The following is a 21,321-nucleotide window of genomic DNA, read 5'->3' as shown; positions in this document are numbered from 1 at the left end:
TCCGCTTGGTGGCAGCAGTGCTACTGTAAAGTAGTTCACCGCCTTCCAATGAAATCGAAAAGAAGAGAATCTGACCAATCACCTGCCTTTCTCCCCAACACAAACTTCTGAACTACTTCCTAAATCACGACTTCTTTTTTGGAGGCAAAGCTTCAAATTATAACAGAAAACACAAACAACAACTAAACATGGCTTGTTAGCATAACCGGCAGTGGCGTACCGGAGGTATGGTTACTATTGGTTGCCGCAAATGTTAAGAGAATACTGCTATTTTAGCATTCAAGCTAACATAACCTTTGCAACAGCCATTGTTTACTTATTTGAAGCCCTGCCTGCTTTTTTTGTTTATTGACATGAGGAAGTAATGAAATGCAAATTTGATTAAACAAATCAAAGTCCATAACTTAACGATGTGTGGCGACTTCTAGGGGAATACGTCTGTATTGGGCACGATGGAAGTTGCTGTTAAAGGTAAGTGAACTTCTGGTTCTAATTTGCAGTCAATAAAGTCATGTGACAGTACACGAAAAAGAATTGCTGAGTCAAAAATACGCAAGTGTAAAATATTTAAATCCTATGCAATGCTACTTACCACCTGAGATATGTCAGTTCGCTGTAATATATTTGGTCTTTGTTATTACTATTTATTTCATGTAAACAGAGAAGTAGATTTCGAAAATCATGATGTATTCTAAAATTATACAAAGTGATACAAGTTGAATCTGTATCCCTGCATTTGGCTTAATTTATTGTGATGTACAACCATTGTTACTATTTTTTTACTACGTGTTTAAGGTTCATAGGTTAAACCATGGTTTTACCTGAGGATGCTCTAGCTGAGTAAAATGCGTTACATGTGTTGCCGTGTGATCTCCCAGGAAAGGCCAAACGGAGGCACCTGAACACAGAAGAGTGCAATGAGCTTGGACGAAGTGCAGAGGGCACTGATGTCCTCACCCGGCCCAACACAATCAACCAGACCCAGGGCAGACACAACCCAAACGAACGACTTTACCCCAGGACGCCCACCAAGAGACGGAAGTGTGGTAATTTCTTTTTTCCCCTTATGCTTAAAATATTCTGACCAGTTATCAGTTTTTGTTTAAGTACACCTGGACTTTCCTGAACATTTTTTTTCTTATATCAACAGCATCCGTTTCAGCAAGTCCTTCAGGACAACAGAAGAGTATCAACAGCTTCTTTTCCGTCACAGGGGTCATAAGCTCTAGTCCACACAAATCTCCTCAGCCCTCTACATCCACAAGTGGAGTGAATGTAGAACTCTTTCCCAGAGAAGAAGAGGATGATGAAGACGATATTAGTCTTCTAGCTGCCCCAATGGCAGCAAGACTTGAATCAGAGGAGGATGAGGTGGACGATGCAAGCCTGTTAGCTGCAGAGTTTATGTCGCAGCCTGACACAAGACAGGTGGATTATTTAGAGGGAGTGACAGCAGAGATGTTTGATGATGACGAGGACTTTGACCGATGTGACACACACATTTACAAAGAGGAAGAGGAGGTGGAGGCCCTCCCTGACAAGCATTATGGGCTCCTGGGGAATAATAAGGTCCTGCAGGAACCGCAGGGCTGCATGAGTGACTTACCAGAGGAAGTGCTTAGATATGTACTAGGATTTGTCCCAGCGCAGGACTTGTATCGCAGTGCCATCGTTGTTTGCCATCGCTGGAGGAACATTGTTACGGACACCAAGGTGAAACACATCACAGAATTTTATACTTTTGATACATCCATAAAAGTCAGGCATAAGTAGTCATCTGGATAGTGTTATTTTATGTAAGATGGATCCCATGAGTCTGTTTACTTCCGCGGGGGTAAGTGTTGAGAGGTATGCTTAGTTTGTGTGCGCCTTTTGGTTTTATTCCTACCTCCAGTAACCAATTTTATACCTTTCTTAGACATATGATACACTGAGGCCGATTAAGTTCACAAAGTTGTTTTCTCTCTGTGTTGTGTTTTACTGCACAGTTTGTCCCATTTAAGAAGAAGTACTACCGCTACATGATGAAGGAGAAGGAGACATCAGCAGAGATCATTTCTATCCTGAAGAATAATCATATTATAAATTCAGACCCAAGAGAGCACAGCATACGAAACCTTGTTGTGTAAGTCTGATTTTTCTTATTTTTCATATAAGAAGGGTACATCAGTTTTTTGAATTTATATTAAGAAAAACGCCTCTTTGTTTTATGGATGGATAATAATTTGTTCGAGAGGGAGACAATCCACATTAATTTCAATTAGAGAGAGCAGCAAACTAAACTACATGAAAAAAATACAAGAGAAGTTGTTTGGCTTTTACCTTTTTGAAAACTGAGTCCCCATTTTTTACTATGTTTTTACTGTGTCTTCCATCAGCTAAACCCTAAAGTAACAGGACATATGCTTGTAACACCTGATTTGAGATTAGAACTTTGAGTAAGCCAGAGCTTAATTTGAGGGATTGACATGTTGTCTTAAATTGTCGTTTGTGTCTTTGTCATTTGTGTTTTTGGCAGTTTTATGGCACAGCATGAGGTCGGAGAGAGAGTGAGGCCAGAGGACCTTCTAGTGTGTGTAAAGAAACATCGCCTCTTTCCTCAGGCTGAGGCCTCTATCAGACTACGCATTCCTGACATTAAGAAAAGCTTTAACCTGGGCATTAATGATGTATGACTCTCACAAACACGTACAAAAAAGTCCTCTGGTGATCACGAGTTGAAGCATTAAATCCACCCATGATCTGTGTCTGTTCTCCAGGGTCCTAATCCATATGCAGCCATGGCTGTCATACTGCTCCTGAGCGAGAGTGTTGCTGACGTGCAGGCTTTGGTGTCTCTGCTCACTGGCTGCATGTCTCACACTGCCATCACAGAGTACCTCAGCCATATGGCCATGATGCTGCTTGCAGTAAAGAGAAATGGAATTCGGATGAGTAACAGGTAGAGGCTGTCAGTGTCAGTGCTGTAAATTCCAATGTAAAAATCAAACTTAAAAGGAGTATTTTTCCTCTGTCTCTTCAGGTTGCATTACAACATCTACTATGTACTTCATCTCATGGAAAATGGCCCCTTTTCTGTTGAATGTGGTGAGAGCGGGTGAGGATCCAAACATATTTGTTTTGTTTTAGCCATCTGTTGCAAAACCATCAGAAAAAGTAGTATGTATATATAGTGTTCATTTTATGTTCATGTGTTTGATCACAGACGGCCTCGGATGCAGCTCACGGGTGAACAGCAGCAGATCCTCAGCCATGATATCCAGCCAGACCATGTGGTCAAAGTTATGGCTTTTGCAGGTGGAGTCATTAATTTTTTTTGTTATCACTGTTACAATGAGTTTTTTTTATGATTTTGCCACATTATTGAATATATGTTAAGGAAAGAAATGCAGCCCAGAATTTCAAGAAGAGTGTGAGGAAACATTGTGTTTCCCTGAGATGTACTTTATTCCTTTTTAAGTGCCTCAAATTTAAAATTAAACAGCAGTAAAAACATGAAAGATGAAAATGTATGAAGGAGTGTTTGTGTTCAGTACTGCAAGAGGATGTGGTATGTTCCAGCCATGCAGACCAAGGGTAATGGTGTCACAAATTAATGACTGATGTGTGTTGACTTTCACAGGAACAGGGAAGACGACCACTCTGGTGAAATATGCCGAGCAGCGGCCACATCTTCGCTTCCTGTATGTTGCTTTCAACAAGTCAGTGGCCACTGAGGCCCGGCGTCGGTTTCCAAGCAACGTGGACTGCAAAACTGTTCACTCGCTGGCCTTTGCTGATGTTGGGAAGAGGTGAGGACTTTACAGCTCACTTCAGATGCTTTACACAGCAGTAAGAACATACAAAGCTTCAGATCTTACTTTAAAAGATTAGAGTACTGTAGCTGCTACCAGAGCCTGCTCTGTGTTTACCACATTACTTGACAAATCCCCAGAATCAAAGACCTGTGCTTAATCCCAGATTACATCCAGCTAGAGAAAGAAGTTCAACTGCAGTTGAATTTTTTCTCTTTATAAAACGAATTGCATTTTGTCATCTTTCCGTTCACAGTTATCACAATTGTCAGAAGCTAACCTTCAACCTGCAGCCGTTCGCCCTCAGCTCTGCTCTTCCTGAAGGTCGTGGTGGCTTCAGCAAAGCCAAAGTGGTAGCCACAACTCTGAACACCTTCATGGCTTCAGCGGATCCGATGATCGATATGAGTCATGTCCCCACCTCATACTTTAACAGGAAAGGCGACAATAAGATTGTGAAACATGAGGAAATCCCAGTAAGAACTCACTTATGATTACAACAGACACACTGCTCTCCTCTTCTTAATAAAAACTACAGGAGCATCAGCCCCGTAAAATCTCTTTTAAGTTGTGTGTGTTTTTGTTAAATCCCAGCTTTTTGTGCAAGATGCACGTATGATCTGGAGCAAAATGAAGGATCATAAGGAGAAAGGAAAGGATGCTTACTTCATGACCCACGATGGTATGCTAACTGTTTTTGAATGACATCAAGTCACAGAAATATCAGGAACTGTGTGGAGGTTGTCAACTGGCCCTTTTTCGTTCTCAGGTTACCTGAAGTTATGGCAGCTCAGAGACCCCAAGCCTAAGCTGTCTAAATATGACGTCATCTTTATCGATGAGGCCCAGGACTGCACTCCTGGTAATGATGTGTGTTATAACTTTCACACTGGTATCATAACTGTGGAAAACATGAAATACTTTTTTGTGTTGACGTCTTCTGTACCTCCCAGCAATCATGGACGTGCTTCTGTCTCAGCCCTGTGGGAAAATGCTGGTCGGAGATCCTCACCAGCAGATCTACACCTTTAAAGGAGCTGTTAATGCCTTGCAAGTTGTTGACCACACGCACATCTACTACTTGACACAGGTATCAAGTGGACAGGAGGTGAAATTTGCTAAGATATTTGCTGAGAGTGAATCAGCAGTTATGGGGCATCCCTTAAACTTAGTAAATAAATGTTCATTTGCAAGTTTTAAGAACTTAAAGAATATTATTTAACTTAGTAAAAACACAAGATTAGATAATTCCTCCTTGGTTATTGTTTTAGCAGTGAGGGGAAAATGCATTCATTAAACAGGGGATGTGCGCCAAGGTTATAATAGTTTTGGATTTGTCATTATAGTTTAGTTTTAGTTAGTTTTGACATTTTTTTTCCGTTCAGTTTAGTTTCAATTAGTTTTAGAGCAGGCATTCTAGTTTTTATTAAGTTTTGATTTTTGCAACAAGGCTTAGTTTTAGTTTAGTTTTAGTTTATTTTCAGTTTAATTTTAGTTTTTTCATACCTTATTAACCAGGTGCAGGATTCAAAATGGTCAGAGTAAATATTTTGCCATACTGTTTATTTTCAAGTCATAGTGTTCACTGCTCAGGTAATGCTGATACTGAAGTGTTGGCTGGTGTCTTAAACACAAGAAAATAATATAAACTTAATATAAAAAATATAAACATAAATTATATAAAATATAAACATAAATTAAACAAAAATAATATAAACATAAATTATATTAAACAATATAATATGAACTTTAATAATTAGAAACTTCGACTCTGTAACAATAAAGTCAGACTCACATGAAATTAAACTATTACAGATGCTCTAATTCATTGCTTCACTACGTTTCGTCACAGCACAGTGCACAGCCAGTCAGTGCAGTAAACAAGGACGTCCCAGTACGTCGCTGTGATGGTGCCGTACGGCGCTGACAACTGCTGAAAACTGTCGTAAAAATTGGTTGGGAAAATTTGTCGGATTAATTCTAATCCTAAAGGCTATTTATATTGTCAGAAACAATAACGAAGGACATTTTGTCTATAATTTTAGTTAGTTTTAGCCACTAGCCTCACATCTAGAGAGGGCTCAGCTCAAAGAGAAACAAATTTCAAGACGGAAGGGAAATTACTGAAAAGGAGATAGGCCAAGCAGTAGCAACTGTAACAAGCAGTTTACGTGAATGGCAGTTTACTCTGACCGAACTAAATAGAGAAAACTAAACATGCTTACGATTGTTGAGGGAAAACACAATCAACATTCAGTGGGTTGTGACAATCAACCCACATCAGCCACAAGGGGGTGCTGCAGGATCCTCAGTAACCCTACTTCCTGTGGTTATGGGTAACCCAAACATTGACACTCACTACTAACAGCTCTCCACAGGAACTTGCATATTTACATACATTTCAAATTACTAATGTGACTGATGTGTTTTGCCAGAGCTTTCGGTTCGGTGCTGAGATTGCTTATGTGGGAGCCACCATCCTCAGAGTCTGCAAGGGGGTGCATAAAATTCTTGTTGGTGGAAAACAGAAAGGTACATCACTTAGAACACATTCAAATTTAGAAAAGTTGACATGTCTTTAAGGTCCTTGAAACTGGTCCCGTCAGAAAATGTTGTTGTGCATTTTGCAGGCGGTGTGTGTGATGAGACTGCTGAACAGGCTGCAGCGGCTATACGACGGGGCGTCAGTCAGAGTCCAGGGAAGACAGCCATCCTGTCGAGATGCAACCTCAGTGTGTTTGACGAAGCCGTTCGGCTCATTGATACCAACCCCCAATGCAGGCTCCACTTTGTAGGAGTGAGTGTGTGCTGATCGGCTCTCTGACAGAGAAAGAGTCTGGAAAGAAGAATTTTGAAAAATGATGTGTTTGACATTTTATGCATATGGTATGTTTGGTTCTGGCTTAAAGGGACAGTTTATTTTAAGTGTTGTTGACTGAGGTAATGGCCAGCATGGAACTTGTTGAAAAGGGGGCTATCAGCCTTTACTGCCAGGCCTGTTCTTTCATGCAGTTCAGCTCTTCAGAAGAAATTCCCACTTTGATGGGAGGAAATTTTGAGATAAAACATAAAGCTTTTGTAAATTTTACTAAAAAAATTGACCAAGTTAAGATAAATAGTATCACGTTTCTAAGTTTTGGCTGAACTCAGAATAACAGAATTCAACAAGCTCCTGTTCCCCAGGCACTTACTGACCTAGTTTCTCCTTCAGGGCGTCCAAAGTATTGGCTTGAACAGGATCCTGGACATCTGGCAGCTGACCGAAGGGGCAGAAGAGGTCCCCCAGGGATCAGGACAACGGCCAAGATGTAAGAGCCACACAAATTCTGACTTCAATTCCCGTGCAAGATATTTTCCCTGATTCTTTCAAAGGAAAACTTTTCTCTGTTTTCAGTCATCAGGGATCCTCTCATCCGTGCTTTTGCAAAGAAAAACACAAATTGCTTCTGGGCCCTAAAGGTGTACGCGGCGCAGACGGAGGACAAGGAGCTGGACTCCAAACTCAGCATTGTTGAGAAATACCGAAGCCGTTTTCCCGAGCTGGTTAATCGGCTGGAACATTGCCATGAGGATGACTTTAACAGAGCAGGTGTGATTGCTTCATTGTTTACGCAAAAGTTTGTCATATCAAAAGTGATGAGAAGAAATACATCAGTAAGCCAGAGAAAGAGACCTGATATTATAATCAGTTAAAAATGCTGTGTGGACAAATCGGATTTGCGCATCTATCTTTACAAAAGCTGATCTTAAGCTTTTTGGTTCTTTACATTTTTAATAAATTAACAGAGAAGGGAAGTTGTTTCCACTCCTTTCTTTTTCACCAAACTTGGCAGGTTCACAGCATTTACAGTAGGTTTTAAGTTTTTTTCCATGCCACCACAGTCATCAATGAGTGTGAGGTGTAACATTCCAGTGAAACTAGTAAAATGTGGTGCCATCAAATGAAATACAAATACACGTGAATAATCTAGGGTTTAATTGAAACAGATGTACGTTCTGTCAAAATGTACCATGGCGCCCAACATGAAAAGGGACCTTGTCTTAAAGAGAGGTGCTGTTTTTTTTGGCTTTCTAATGTCCCTCTAGTACCCCTGCAGCAGTTTTACATGATTTACCGCTCCAACAACCCCTGTTTTTCTAGCACTGATATTTAAGAAAACTCTTGTTTTAATCTCTTTCCAAAACCGTCTGTCTAAGCTGTTGTCTCTTTAAGGCTCCCCTACTCCAACTCCAACCCCCTTCCCTCTGATTGGCCAGCCCTCTGAAAGCCTGTCAAGGGCAGAGCTATGGGCATGTTTGAGGTCCAGCCCTTCTTTTTTATGAGATCTTTATGCCTTGACCTTATTATCTGATCAGGTCTTGAAAACCTGCATGTTAAGCAGGGACATCCAGCACTGTACTTTGCATCTTTGTTTAAATTAGGCATCATAGTCCATTTTAATTGTGATCAGCTGTTATTTGAAGAGTTACAGTAATATATTTTAAATTTTGGAAGAACCATTTGTAATACTCTTGATAGCTTAGGCTTTATGTAATTTATAATGTTTATTTGGAATATCAACTTGGCTGAAAAACTTTTTTTCAATGTGTCTATAACATCAAGAAGTAGCCTGGCATTAACAAGAAGTCAATCTAAAAGTTAGTTGCAGGAAACCTGGAAACTTTTATTTACTTTTTAAAAAAATAATACAATGCTGCATATTTTGTATCCCTGAATCATGACCTGTGTTTGCTGCTTTTGTTTCAGACTTCATAATGGGAACAGTCCACAAAGCCAAAGGCCTGGAGTTCGACACCGTTATGATCACTGATGACTTTGCAAAGATTCCTGCCTCAGAACACAATCTGCATTTCTATCCCAGCTTCTCATTTGGTGTGTTTCCATTTCAAGTCATCAAAACTAACATTTCACAAAGTGTGTTGTCTTTACATTACACCACTGGTCGCTTTAAATGCATGGCTTTGAGATAAGAGAGGGAAAAGTGGAAAAATAAGAGCCACTGCTGGCCAGAGCCACATATTCCAGAGTGCTTCTTGGGGTGTCTTAGCTGCGCTTGGTTGCTCCACACAGTTTCTGTGTTCTGCATGAGGGTACTCTGTTTCCAACTCCTTTTATGTTTTCTATCAGGGCCCTAGAATTACTTAAGCTTAAGTTGCACAATGATCAGCTCAAATACCTTTCAACATATTTCATTTATGACTCAGAAATTTGGAACAACTCCTTCTCAAAAAACTGTGAAAGCTTAAGTAGAATTTTAAATTCACTTATGGCTGATTTTATGGGCTGTTTATGTATGAAAAAATACAAATATTTCTCTCTCCTGCTCAGGTAAATTTCCGGATGATGAGTGGAACCTACTTTATGTGGCGGTGACTCGTGCCAGAACCTCACTGATCATCACAAACAACATCCGCCACATCCTCACAGTGGCAGGGGTATGATACACAGAATCTCATTCATATGCTAATGGTGGAGACTGCCACAGGAAGGGGACCATTAGTTGTAGTTGACACATTCATGCCCATCCACCTTTCTTGAGCATGTGACTACAGGCGCTGGGATCCACCCCTGACCTCCTGAGTGAAGCAACACACAATGCCTTTTTCCGCCTGAGGGAGGAAAGATTATCCCAAAGCTCTCTGCTGTAAATATACCCTACACCTTGATGACAGAGTGAACTCTGGTGCAGAGAGGCAGGGTGTAGTAGGGGTTGATTGAAAAGAGGCCAGTATGTGTCATGTCACAGTTGGGGCGGAGCTTCCTTGTCCTGGTGGTAAACAATCCTTTTCTCCAGTTTGCAGTAACGCAAACACATAGAAGCTGTTGCATCCTTCACGGTCATTACTGAAAGTAACTAAGTTTCCTCAAACGCATCAGATGAAGTTTGAAGTTTGTGATTATGAGGTAGTCAATGTAGAGAAAGTGAACTCAGCCTCATCCTATTGGTGCTACAGATGGATAATAGTGCAGCACTCCCGTCCCCTTTACCGCAGATTAAACAAAAATTGTGTAAACTTTGCAGTTTCAACTTCTCTTTTCATGCCTCTGTCTTTGTGTATGAGTCAAGGGGAGACTGGTGATTAGAGGAAAAGTGCTGTAGTATTGTTTGGAGAGGAATGAGCTCCTAACCTTCCCTCTGTTATTCCTCCCTGTACCACAAGCATCAAAAAGAGTCCAAATAGTTGGCTGCAAACTACTGATCAGTCAATTTAGCATTCTTAAAATTATTCTGATACTCTGCTTAAATGCTGAGAATATTTTTTCTGTCCCTCGAAAAAAGACTTCATGTTTCTCAAACACAGACATCTATATTGACAGTAAAGCTCAAAGGGGGTTTCTATTAAAGAAAAAAAGTTAAAATATTCTTTATAAATCTGTAAACCATGTAGCGGTACTACGGAGGTACCAGAGTGACAGTATAACCCCTAAATTCCACCGCGCCCTTGCGGAGCACTTAGCTTCCATTGTAATCTATCAGGCAAATTACACTGCACGCGCCGCTGAAGCGCCGGTGCGCGCACAGGCGCTAGAAATACGCTTCAGGTCTATTTTCTGCAGAGCCGCTTCCAAACCTCGTAAATTCACTGTGGATAAGAAAGAACTAGACAGGAAGTCACCGTGTGAAATACCCGGAAGATTCTAAATAAAACAGTATGCACGAACTCTCGGACGTAAATTTCCCCAACATGTTATAAATACGTCACCTCTTGAGGCACGTGCATCAGGTGAACAGACGGTCGGAGGGTCCCAGAAACTACACAACGCCATGGTTGGAAGTGGATAAGTTCAACATTCTGTATGATCCCAAACATCCTTTTTATAAGGATACAGGCAGAAAGGACAAGGTGTGGACTGACATATCAAAAGTTATGGGAGTGGATGGTGATCGTGTGATATCGCTATTCACGCGAGAGCCTGTGACTCTCCGAGGACCAGCCCTCCAGCCCTCCCCCCTCCGGATTGAGCGGTGCAGCGCGCTGCTTCCAGTGGGGTTTGACAATCAGAGCAAGACCGCGACGCTCTGCTGCGCTGCGTGGCTCGTGCAGTGGAATTTAGGGGTAACGCTGTTGTTCTTGCGAGACTTGTTGCTGACATATTCTGCTTTTCAGTGGCTTTGTATAAAATAAACTGCAGGATAATGCACTGCAGCATCTTCCCATTTGTGCATCTTCACAGGTTACTCAGCCTTTGTATATTTCTTGGATTTGATAATGGCAGTCAAGTAGATTTTGTGGTTTAATCTAAAGCAAATGGAATGAGCGGTGAAACAATGACATTTCTGACTGTACAATAGACTCCTGTTTCTTTCTCTTTTCACTACATTTATTTTCTTCCTGCCACCTCCAGGAATACTTCCTGAAGTCGGACATGCCGGGATCACTGATGAAAACAGGCGATCCTCTCCCATGCTGCATTAAAGACTGTCCAAACTGTACCACACCTGGATCAGCATTCATCATGAGCAAACCAAACCTGAAATGTGTAAGAAAATATCAATCAGAATCAGCTTCATTTCAGTTAGCACACTTGCAGCTTGTCAGGAACATGCTTTGTGGCTCAGTGCTGGCATTTGTGACAGTAATTCTACAGAAAGTGAAAATCTTACGTAGCTGTTTTTTGTGAGCCAAAGATATATAAAAGTTCAAGAGCTGCCACACCCTCAGACACACTTCCTGTTTAGTTTTTAATTAGTTCTTCTTCATTTTTGTCCAGACTGATGGTGTGTCTGCTGGTGGCCCATTGTGCGAGAGGTGTGTATGGACACGCGTTGGACCCATCGCTTACCTCATGACTGACGACGTGCACTCTATGGCAGAAATCCCACAGAATCTCGGCATACGAGTCCATGACTTGATGCTCCTGGCACTTTTCTAGCTCTGTTTGTTTGAAGAGTGAGAAACATAAGCACCTTTGTGCAATGTTGGGAGAGGACCTTTAATATCACAGGACATAAACTGTGAGAAACAGACTTGTTTGAAGTTTTACATTTTTGCACGTTTCTTAATCTTTTACCCTTTTTATTCAAAAATGAAGACAGTTATAAGCTTCAAGTTACTTCAGGCTAAAAGGCTCAGGTCTTTCTAGAAGTACTGTTTTACTGTGTGAAATATCTGTGTGATATAAAACAGAGACAAAACCACTGAGTGCCTTTTCTTTCTTAAACACAAAAAGAGAATTGTGTTCGGCAGACACAGCTGGAAATGACAGCTGTTCAGATTCCTGCTGCTAAACAGCTGCTGCAGCTTGACACAAGATTCTTGTTTTAAATATTTAGAACAACTTCTTTCCTATGATATTTAGATTTTTCCCAAGCTAGGAAGCACTTCCACTTTTTCACATTCATTGTACAAAGTATGCATGGTTTCCTTAATGACATGTTGACTTAACTCTTAAGGCTTGTTTCTGACACTTCCCCCATGTTGTTTTAAGCACTGGGGGTTGAGGATTTCTTCCTTACATAAATGTTGAATTTGGAATGTATTAATACATTTAGACTATGAGGTCACTTCCTCAAAACTTTGTTTTCTACGAAAGATGTTCAGGTCAGTAAAAACCAAATGAACAAATACAGTCTAGTGTTAAGGTTCTTTGTTCAGTTCCCCTGCTCCCCATGTGTGAGTGGAATACATGTGTGGAGCCAAAGCACAGCTGGGTTCAAGTCGCCAATGGCTTCGAAAGAGAAAAGTATTGAGGATAATGAATCAATGGCCTAACCTCTCGTTTTTGCGGGTGTTCCCAATCCTCTGCTGTGTTTTTTCAAACTAGATACTTTTTCATTATCCATTATAAAACAAATTATTTTCCTGTGTTTCATCTTAAGACAGTAAGGTAGTATGGGTAAGCTCTAGATACATGGTAAGCTTTTTAAACAGTCAATGAATATTGACTTTATCAAGGATTAATTAATTCCACCTGTCAGTATCCTTGTATCTGACCTCATTTAAGAATCTGATAGACATGTTTTTAATTATTTTACCTGTTTTACCTCTATTTCTGTGCATATTTTATCAGAAAATTTGTCTCACGCTTGCAGCCTTGAAGTCATCCCCATTAAATTCCTCAAAGATGTTTTAGTAGTTCACTTGTAACTGATCACTGCCCTTTTGATTTTAAACATGCTGTGGACCTACCTCTTTTAAAGAAAACAAATCTTTATCCTACAGTTCGAAGCAATTATAAGCCATTCTTAAAACTTTCATTTTTATCAAAAGAAAGTAGTTTCATTACAGGTTTTAGGGCTTTTTACTGGGTTATTACATCACATCACTCCTGTCCTTGCTTCTCTTCACTGGTCACCTGTGAGTTTTAAAAACATAAGAGATGAGGCTTTTTCCACCAGGGCCTTTTGACTTTGGAACAACATTTCCGAGGAGATAAGACTGGCAGAGTCAGTAACTTTTTTTGTAAACTCACTTTTATAGACTCTGTTCTATGTAATTTCAACTGTACTTCAATTTTATTGTAATTCATTTCACGTAAATCTATTTGTTGTTGTTATTCTCTTCTACTCGTCGTATTCATTTATATTTATGATATGTATGGGAGAGAAAAGTGAAAACCAGCTGTACTGTATGTCTGCCAGACCCCAAAGGGACAGTTCAACTGAAACTTGGGAGCTGGGAATCAATTTTTTTTTTTAGGGGGAGTTGGCTGTTTGTTTAACAAAGCTCATATTTCTGTGTGTGGGTGAAGTGACCACTTTTAGGACAAGGCTTAACACACAAAAGTGGTGACAAATGCATTGGTCTTCCTACTTCCAGGGCAAAATTACATGTGAAATGAAACCCCAGCAAACATTGCTGAGCCAAACATGAGCACACATAACAGAGGAGATAGTGTAAAGAAAAAAGAGAATACCTGACCTGTTGACATGTGGTTGGCAGGAGAATAAAACACAAGAGGAACCCTGAGATCCAAGGATAACTGCATGTATTGCAGGAACATATCCCACACAGCTGAAGTGATGATCGTTCACATGTTTTTAATAGTCCAGAACAATAATTAAGCTTTAGTACAAAGAATTAAAAAACATCAAGTTAAAATCACTAAGGAAACTAAAAGCAACGATACAGAAACTAAAAATACTGGGCACATTCTTAAAGGTATACTCAAACCTTTAATGCCTATAATGCTGTTGGATGGTTTGATTGTAGAGGGGAGAAACAAATTCAATTTCATTGGTTGGAAACTGTTAAAAACATCTTCATTTTTCCAATTCAGGCCACGGGGGATGCAAAGTCAAGTTTAAATTGCAATTGTACTGTTGGTCGCAAGATTGCAAAAGCTATGCAGAAGAAATGGGTCATTGAGCTAAACTACTTTTTGCTTTGTTTTTCATGACGCGTGTAGTACCATTCAGCTTCCCTTTAACATCCAAGCTGACAAAATCCTCCTTTTTTTAAATTTTTTTTTAAAAGACACAGTTGCTAAACAAAGGCTCACTCCTGTTCCAGCACACTGTAAAAAAAGATGGAGGTCATCTTGCTTAGCACGAAGTGAGGTCGCCTGGAAAACTGCTCCCTCTGGTGGCCGGCTGCAGTACAAGTCAAAAAATGCAGTTCTCCAGTCATTCCAGATGGGCTGTGGTCAAACTTTAAAAAATGAGTACACCTCGTAGAAATGTTTCTCACGTCCTATTGTTGTGGTGATTTGAAGATATCATTTGGCTGCCTTGTATTCAAGTCCTCTTTTTTCGGAAAAGTTTCATTTTCAGTAGCTGTAAGAGGTTAAAAACGAGGTTTTCCGTCATGTTTAACGATGATTGACAGCTGCCGTTCCTGCGTATTTTTTGGGGATTGTAAAATATGTTGGGAGGTAGAATCAGGAAGCGACTCTTGAAAGAAAAACAAAGATTATTATTTTTGTCACCCGGCTTCACTCAGAATCTCCCAGAATCCCTCACAGTCTCTACTGCGCAGACTCTGGCTGTACAACTGCTACAATGGCGGTGCCTGTGACGGAGGAATTTGGCTTCAAAACCGTACAATGATAAATGGAGGAGCCACGCTGTCCACTGTATATACAGTCTATTGTCAAAACATTAAAGTTTATTACACACAGTGCAAGAGTCTCAAGCCAAGCCCTTATCTACCTAAAGACTGGCTTGATTCCTACTTTTTCCCTCCTCAGGTGTCATCTTCTCTTTATCCCAGCTTTTCCTTTTTGTTTTGTAAAATGTCCAAGAAGTAATCCTCAAAGAAGAGTCATCAAATCTCAGAGAATGTCATATCAAGCTCACCAACACGTTTCCTAAAAGTCTTCACAGAACATCAGTTGGATCTTTAGTCAACATCAGTCGCTGTCACCATCCTGTGTGTAGGACATCGCCTGTTCTTCACAGCATAGAGGTAAACCTATGAACTGTTGTTCCTCTCTGTAACAACAGCTCATACTAAACAAACACTATATCACCAGCCCAGGCTGAGTTGGATTCATATGGGTCATTTCTTCTGCTGTGGGTAATGGGATATTCCTTTTTGACCTCCTAAAAAAGAAATAAAAATGACTTTGTGAATAGAAAACTGAAAGCAGAACACATAAGTGTGGTGTAACATAACTCCATTGGTGTCATTTCTTAATCCATTTTTTTATATCTTCTGCTACAATCATGATTTTTTCTAGCTTACCTCTTGTAACACCAAAAGCTTATCCCTATTGCAGCACAGACAATTGCCAATGCAGCACAGGTTACCCACGCTGCAGTCCCACTGCTCTGTTCTGTTAACAAGGAACAGATGTATATAACATCAGAATCAGAAATACATTTTTGATCCCAAGGGGAAAACACTTTTCTGTTGCACAAAATTTCCCATAGTATATTTATGACCTTGATAGGAGTAAAGGGGTGAAAAATCCAATCTCTTCATAATTTGGCCAGAATAAATGTCAGTGTAAGGGAGAGGGTTAATGAAGATTTCATTTTTCACTCAATTATGTAAACTCCAGGGTATATTATTCTGAGAAGCACATGCAGTGTGAAAGAGGAAAATTACAGTGATAAAACTTACCGTCCCACATGAGAGGATCAGCTGTGCTGTTGTCTGAGGGACTTGCGGTAGATGGGGTTAATGTTTTTGTGTCATTTGCACTTTCAGTTTCAGTTGCTGTCCCAGAAGAAAGAAAACAGAGGAAACAAGGTCGGTTATTTACAATACAGGACCAGTAGGGAAAAAAAATTGTTGAAATGATATAGTCTTTTGATCGCAGTGCAGATTTGAAGTTGTATTTAATTTACAACTACCACATTCAGAGCTAAACCCTGGAAGGGAACCCAGATGAGACCAGTTTCTATTGACACTGCCTGCCATATACAAGTGATCTTTTCTTCTAAATTTGAAAAAATGGTGTTTAGCATGATGTATTTAAGACCTTGTGCTTTGACAAAGCCTTTTTTTCTTCATCTACAAAGCTTTTTAATATCTTTTAACACAGACCACATCTATAAAAGTGTGCCACATTATTTTGCAAGTGGCCTGACCAAAGAGGAAAAAGTTCAACTTGTCAAGAGTCTGAGAAAGGGGGAATCTACCAATGATACAGCCAAAGTAGAGCAGAGTGACCACCAAACCATGACAAGATACTATCAAATGAGTCAGGATGGGAGAAAGCCTTGACTAGAAAAAGCTTGAGAACTGAATCAAACAAAAGGTTGTTGAAAGGCCCTCAGCCAATGGTGCAGCCATTTTTGAGGCTGTGGGGCTCTATAAATACATCTCCTAGATGTAAGACATTGAGACACGGGGGAAAGGTCCAGGAGGCAAAGACAAGACCTCCATTGAAGAAAATGCATCATGAAAAATGACTTTAATCGGCTACACAATACACAAAATTGGACTTCTCCAAAACTATATACAAGGAAGAACCTAGGGCAGCCGTAGATGAACCAGATGGGTGGGCATCTGGTTGGATTTTGGGGGTCATGCTGCACCAACTTGACAAAATCTTTCAAAGGTATTAAAAGTTTAAATATGTATACAACTGTTAGGAAAAATGTTATTTTTGTTGATGTTTGGATACAGTTGGAGAAATTTTATCTTCAATCAACAATGTTTAAAAAAGGTGCATAGTTTTTAACTTTTCCCAATTATAGGCTTTTATCACCAACTTGAATAATAATTTGGCATTTATTCCTGCAATTTCTAAATCAAACCAAAAATGCAGCCTACAGAGAAAAGCATAATGTTAACAACATGTTTGAAAAAAATATGTACTACCTGACTCTTAAAAGTTTGAAAATCACTGTGAAATGGAATTTCCCCCTCGGGGATCAATAAAGTATTCTGATTCTGATTCTGAAATCTTGTGTTTGACCTGAACATTATAAAAAGGGCCTTTGAAACAGCAAACAAATCAATAAGTCCTGACTTGTCAGAAAATTCAAAATAAAAGTTTAGCATTAAAACACACTTTTTACATCCTCTGAGTCTGTTATTGGACTTCATTTTAGATTGCAAGGCCTAGTCCCTATTTTTTAAGGAACAAAACCGCTGAGTTTATGTACAATGGAGTTCACTCCTCCCTCCTGAAATAGTCTGGGGAAAAATGGGATTCCCTTTTTCAGTCCTCAGAATCCAACTTCTGTTTTAGCATGTCAGGTCAAAATGACATCTCTGCACGCTGAGAGCTCAAGGTTTTAAATTACATCTAAATGATTTATCAGACAGAAAGAACCAGAGTTTCAGTCTAGGTCATGAAACTATGCAGTGCTCCACTTGATATAGTTGACTGCACGTTCCCACATAGATGACTTGTGACACAGTGCTTTGTACATTAAGTGCTTATTTGCACTGACCACTTAGACAACAATGACCTGGGGAGTTCCCCAAGGCATTGATCTTGGGCCTCTTTTGTTTATGTCCATATGTTCCAACAAACTGAGGTAAGGAAAAAAAAGATACACTGTTTACATCTGCATTTTACTGATACTACACTTTATCAAATTTCTCTAAATTCTTATACCCTTCTTGCTTTTCTGTTCTTATTGTCATTTTAACTAAATTTGAACTTCAATCTCGTAATGATTTAATGCCCTATGTTAATTACTTCAAATAGCCTTAAAGATGCTCAATAAGTTTGCTTCATTGGGTTGTATTTATAACAACAAAATGTGCACACATCCAAGTACTGACATGGAAAGGTTAATACATAGACTGGCTCAGATTTTGTTGGTGCTGAGGTACTAAAATCATCTAAGCTGTTACACATCAGAGGCAAGCATAGTATGTGTGACTGCTAAATATTTACCATGTGACTGATCTGACATGAAGGAGGTGGGATCTGTGTTGTTTGATTCTGCAGTCACTGTAGTTGAGGGCACGCTACTCTGTGTCATCTGTAGGCGAGTGGCGGCTGCTGATAGGAAGAGACATTTATTTTCACCAGCACTGCCAAGAACAGGGCTAAACGTACTGCTAATATTAAAACAAGTAAGATACATGAAATGGATAGAGTACTCATCTTTTATGGTGTGCTATATAATTTCAAGAAAACAAAACTCAAGCATGCAAAGGTTTGTGTTGTTGTTAGTTTGTTAATATCAGTGCTACGGTGGCGCCTAGTCGGAAAGAACTCCTCTAACTACGAAAAATCGATTATGTTCCTAAATCTGCAACTATTCCATTAAAGGTTGGATGAATGTAAATAAAAACTGCACTTGCATGTTTTGGTAACACTTGAATTTAGCCACTTTAACATTTGTAATTGTCACTACTAAATACACTATAATTATATTATAATATAATATAATATAAGTTGGTATGTCCTGAAGCTGGTGGGATAGAGCTTTCCCTGTCACTGGCCCCACTCTCTGGAATGTCTAACTACTATATGTCCAACATTGCCTGAACCTGTCCACTTTCAAAACCCTCAGTAAAACCAATCTCTTTAGTAATGCTACTGTTAATGCTTCTATTACTACAACCCTTCATTCTAATCATTAATTCTAATCTGACTGTTTTTACAGGTACTTAAACCCCTCTTAAAACTCTGTATACAGTGTTTCAGTGGTATTACAAGTTCTTATAACTTTTAAGTAGTCTTTAGGTATGTATTTGCCCCTTAATTTTAATGCATATTCATCTTTATCTCCACAGGTTGTGCTGATGAATATGAAGTCACATGGAGTATCAGCATGAACCTCTGAAGAAACAAACCGTCATCAAATATGTACAAAAAAATAACCAATTCCCTCTTATTCATATAGACTGCAAATGTTTGATGGTTTTATTTGCAAATGTTGAATCCAGGAAGATATCCTACTTGCTGGTTTCTGTTGTCATTAGGTGAAAACTTCAAACAGTCGTTTTAGCTTCAAGATAACTGCGTAAAAGCAATACTCATTTTGCTTTGTGATGGAAACCCAGTTCTATCATAGGACTTATATTGTGGTTAACACTATCACTCATATAGATACACTTACTTTTCTCTGTTGGGTCTGGCACTGGTGGCTGTTTTGTGGTTCTTCTTGGGTCAGCTGAAACACAACAAATAAGAAGTTGAGCAGATTCTTGTCATCCAATAGCTATCTTAACGTAATATACCGTTGCCTGGCAGCTACAGCTGCTACTACGTCCTGTCAGTACTTTCACCAAACCATTATACACACATGCTTTCTCTGCACTTGACAACTTTGTTTTGCACATCCTGTTAAGGTCTGTTTGACGCTTGGTCCGGAAGTAAGTAAAATCACATACCTACCCAGACATACAGCATTAGAAACAGATGGGTGACGCCATAAACACCCAGTGTGGCACTGTGTGAACCTCCTCATCAGACATGTTTTTTTGTACACAGAAGGTTGGATTACCTAAGGGTTGCATGCACTTAAACATGCAAATTTGACATAACGTGCAAAAAAATATGCAGACTGATCAACTAAGAGTGCAAACATAAGATTGCTTCTTGTAATAACAAATAAGGCTCAGGCTGTTGATTTACCAACTTACTCTTCATGAATGTACAAAAGGAGGAGAGAAGGAAAAAACCCACATACATTAGCTTGGTACAGACATTGTATTTTATTAATCCTAAAGGTGATGCAGCTGTTTCCTGTTCCTGGTTTCTGACTGTCAACTGTTGAAAAAATGTGTTTTCCTGATTGGGGCTCATCCTTACCTTAAGCTTCAACCTTGTTCCATCTTGGTTTCATGGACTCTACTCTGACCCTCACTGAGTCGATTTATATAACCATTACTTGAACTGACAAGTGGAGTTATATTGTTGTTATGTACTTTGGCCAGATTTGTGGACCATGAGGTGCTACTTTTCAGGAATCACTGCACAAGCACATCTAAAACTCTGATTTAAAGAAGTTGTCCAACAAATATGTGTTACTTTATCTGTTAAAAGTGATGAATACAACAATAAATATATCTTACGTATGCACACAAGGGAGGGAGTGGACCAGTTGCCATGTGAAAACCCTTCCGTTTCCTTGCAAATGGTGAGATCTGATGTTCCAGCCTTCCTTACATAACCTTCTATACATCTATAGCGAAATCTGCTGCTCTTCTGGAAACAGGTCCCAGGTAATGGTTCAGTCAAAGGTCTCAAAGGAATTTCAAGACACAGACAACTCATTTGGTCTGAAAGAGGAACAAAAAGTGTTGGATAAGATGGCATAAGCAAAAAGTTTGTTTTAATTTCTTTACTTCCCTTTTTGGAAAGTAGTTTTATAAGACTTTTTGAAAAAATAAAAAAGGAAAATAATGTGATTTTCTTATCTTCTAAAGGGGTCTGGGATCACTGACCTTAAATTCTGTTTACAGTTTGATCCATAGTGTATGTCTAGATAACTTAGTAACACATTGACAGTGGCAGTGTTGGCCTTGTTTTCTGTTCTCTGTTCATATTTAATCTATAAATTATCTATTGACATAGCATAATATACTTAATTATTTGGGAATAATTAATCTAATAAGAAAGTTCTAAAAATTATTGACGCTTGATTGTTTAAATCACGAGAGTGAATGAGAAAAGAAGGTCTTATTTGATTTAAAAAAAAAAAAAAAAGATAGTCGAAAGGTAATAAGAGAAAGCAAAACTAACAACAATGACAGCACTTTAATCAATTGTTAAACAATGCTCCGAAAAAGAGGGCTAGGTTAGGGTTTGCAAATAACTACAGCTTAAAAATAAACGTTAAAGTAAAATATTTTAAAGTTGTTGATTACATTGAGTTTTTGTTGTGCACTTACCGACAGCGGAACCGCGCGCAGGCCCGATCGCACTTAAAACCACAAAACTAACTAGGTACAATAAAGAAGAACCAAGATCCATCTGACAACTCTGTATTGACCCAAAACACGTACGACAAGTGAACTTGGACGACTGGGACCCGTAAAAAACATCCTAAAAGCTTCACTGAACAGCTTTCAGCTTCCAAAATGAATCTGCTTTCACTTTCTCTTATTAAATCAGCTGCAATCAATTTGAAGACCACACCGCCACCTAACGGTAGAAGGTCAGACAGCGTGGATTGCACTAAATTGAGCATAGATAAAGCGAATAGAGTGCATGTAAATGAAC

General features: G+C 39.4%; 2 protein-coding genes across 5 annotated transcripts; one reads left to right on the top strand and one right to left on the bottom strand.

Moving 5' to 3' along the window:
• Positions 1-55: 55 nt before the first annotated feature.
• On the top strand, positions 56-12,152 carry fbxo18 (F-box DNA helicase 1). 2 transcript variants are annotated; one of them, XM_074698675.1, is made up of 22 exons: positions 56-225; positions 429-471; positions 879-1,046; positions 1,151-1,713; positions 1,989-2,125; positions 2,519-2,669; positions 2,760-2,941; positions 3,023-3,097; positions 3,206-3,297; positions 3,623-3,791; positions 4,051-4,270; positions 4,389-4,476; positions 4,564-4,656; positions 4,748-4,884; positions 6,230-6,326; positions 6,425-6,591; positions 7,006-7,102; positions 7,189-7,383; positions 8,542-8,667; positions 9,124-9,230; positions 11,143-11,277; positions 11,509-12,149. In XM_074698675.1, the coding sequence occupies exons 2-22, from the start codon at positions 453-455 to the stop codon at positions 11,668-11,670; spliced, it is 3,180 nt and encodes a 1,059-aa protein (XP_074554776.1). In that variant the 5' UTR covers positions 56-225; positions 429-452; the 3' UTR covers positions 11,671-12,149. The 2 variants fall into 2 exon arrangements, with proteins under 2 accessions (XP_074554776.1, XP_074554777.1); XM_074698676.1 differs by lacking the exon at positions 56-225 and having other exon boundaries at positions 233-471; positions 11,509-12,152.
• Positions 12,153-13,791: 1,639 nt separating this feature from the next.
• On the bottom strand, positions 13,792-21,195 carry il15ra (interleukin 15 receptor subunit alpha). 3 transcript variants are annotated; one of them, XM_074698520.1, is made up of 7 exons: positions 20,991-21,195; positions 20,172-20,378; positions 19,214-19,267; positions 18,040-18,144; positions 15,804-15,899; positions 15,423-15,513; positions 13,792-15,280 (listed from the first exon to the last, which is right to left on the bottom strand). In XM_074698520.1, exons 1-7 carry the CDS (start codon positions 21,070-21,072, stop codon positions 15,199-15,201), a joined length of 717 nt encoding a protein of 238 aa, XP_074554621.1. In that variant the 5' UTR covers positions 21,073-21,195; the 3' UTR covers positions 13,792-15,198. The 3 variants fall into 3 exon arrangements, with proteins under 3 accessions (XP_074554621.1, XP_074554620.1, XP_074554623.1); XM_074698519.1 differs by having other exon boundaries at positions 13,793-15,280; positions 18,040-18,147; XM_074698522.1 differs by lacking the exon at positions 18,040-18,144 and having other exon boundaries at positions 13,793-15,280.
• Between the last annotated feature and the right edge of the window lie 126 nt (positions 21,196-21,321).

This window comes from Halichoeres trimaculatus, unplaced genomic scaffold (genome assembly GCF_033239565.1).
Source record: "Halichoeres trimaculatus isolate MK-OKI-2021-1 unplaced genomic scaffold, fHalTri1.1 fHalTri1_scaffold_21, whole genome shotgun sequence".
NCBI lineage: Eukaryota > Metazoa > Chordata > Actinopteri > Labriformes > Labridae > Halichoeres > Halichoeres trimaculatus.
The sequence above is the reverse complement of the archived record's forward strand: the minus strand, read 5'-3'. Positions and strand labels throughout refer to the sequence as shown.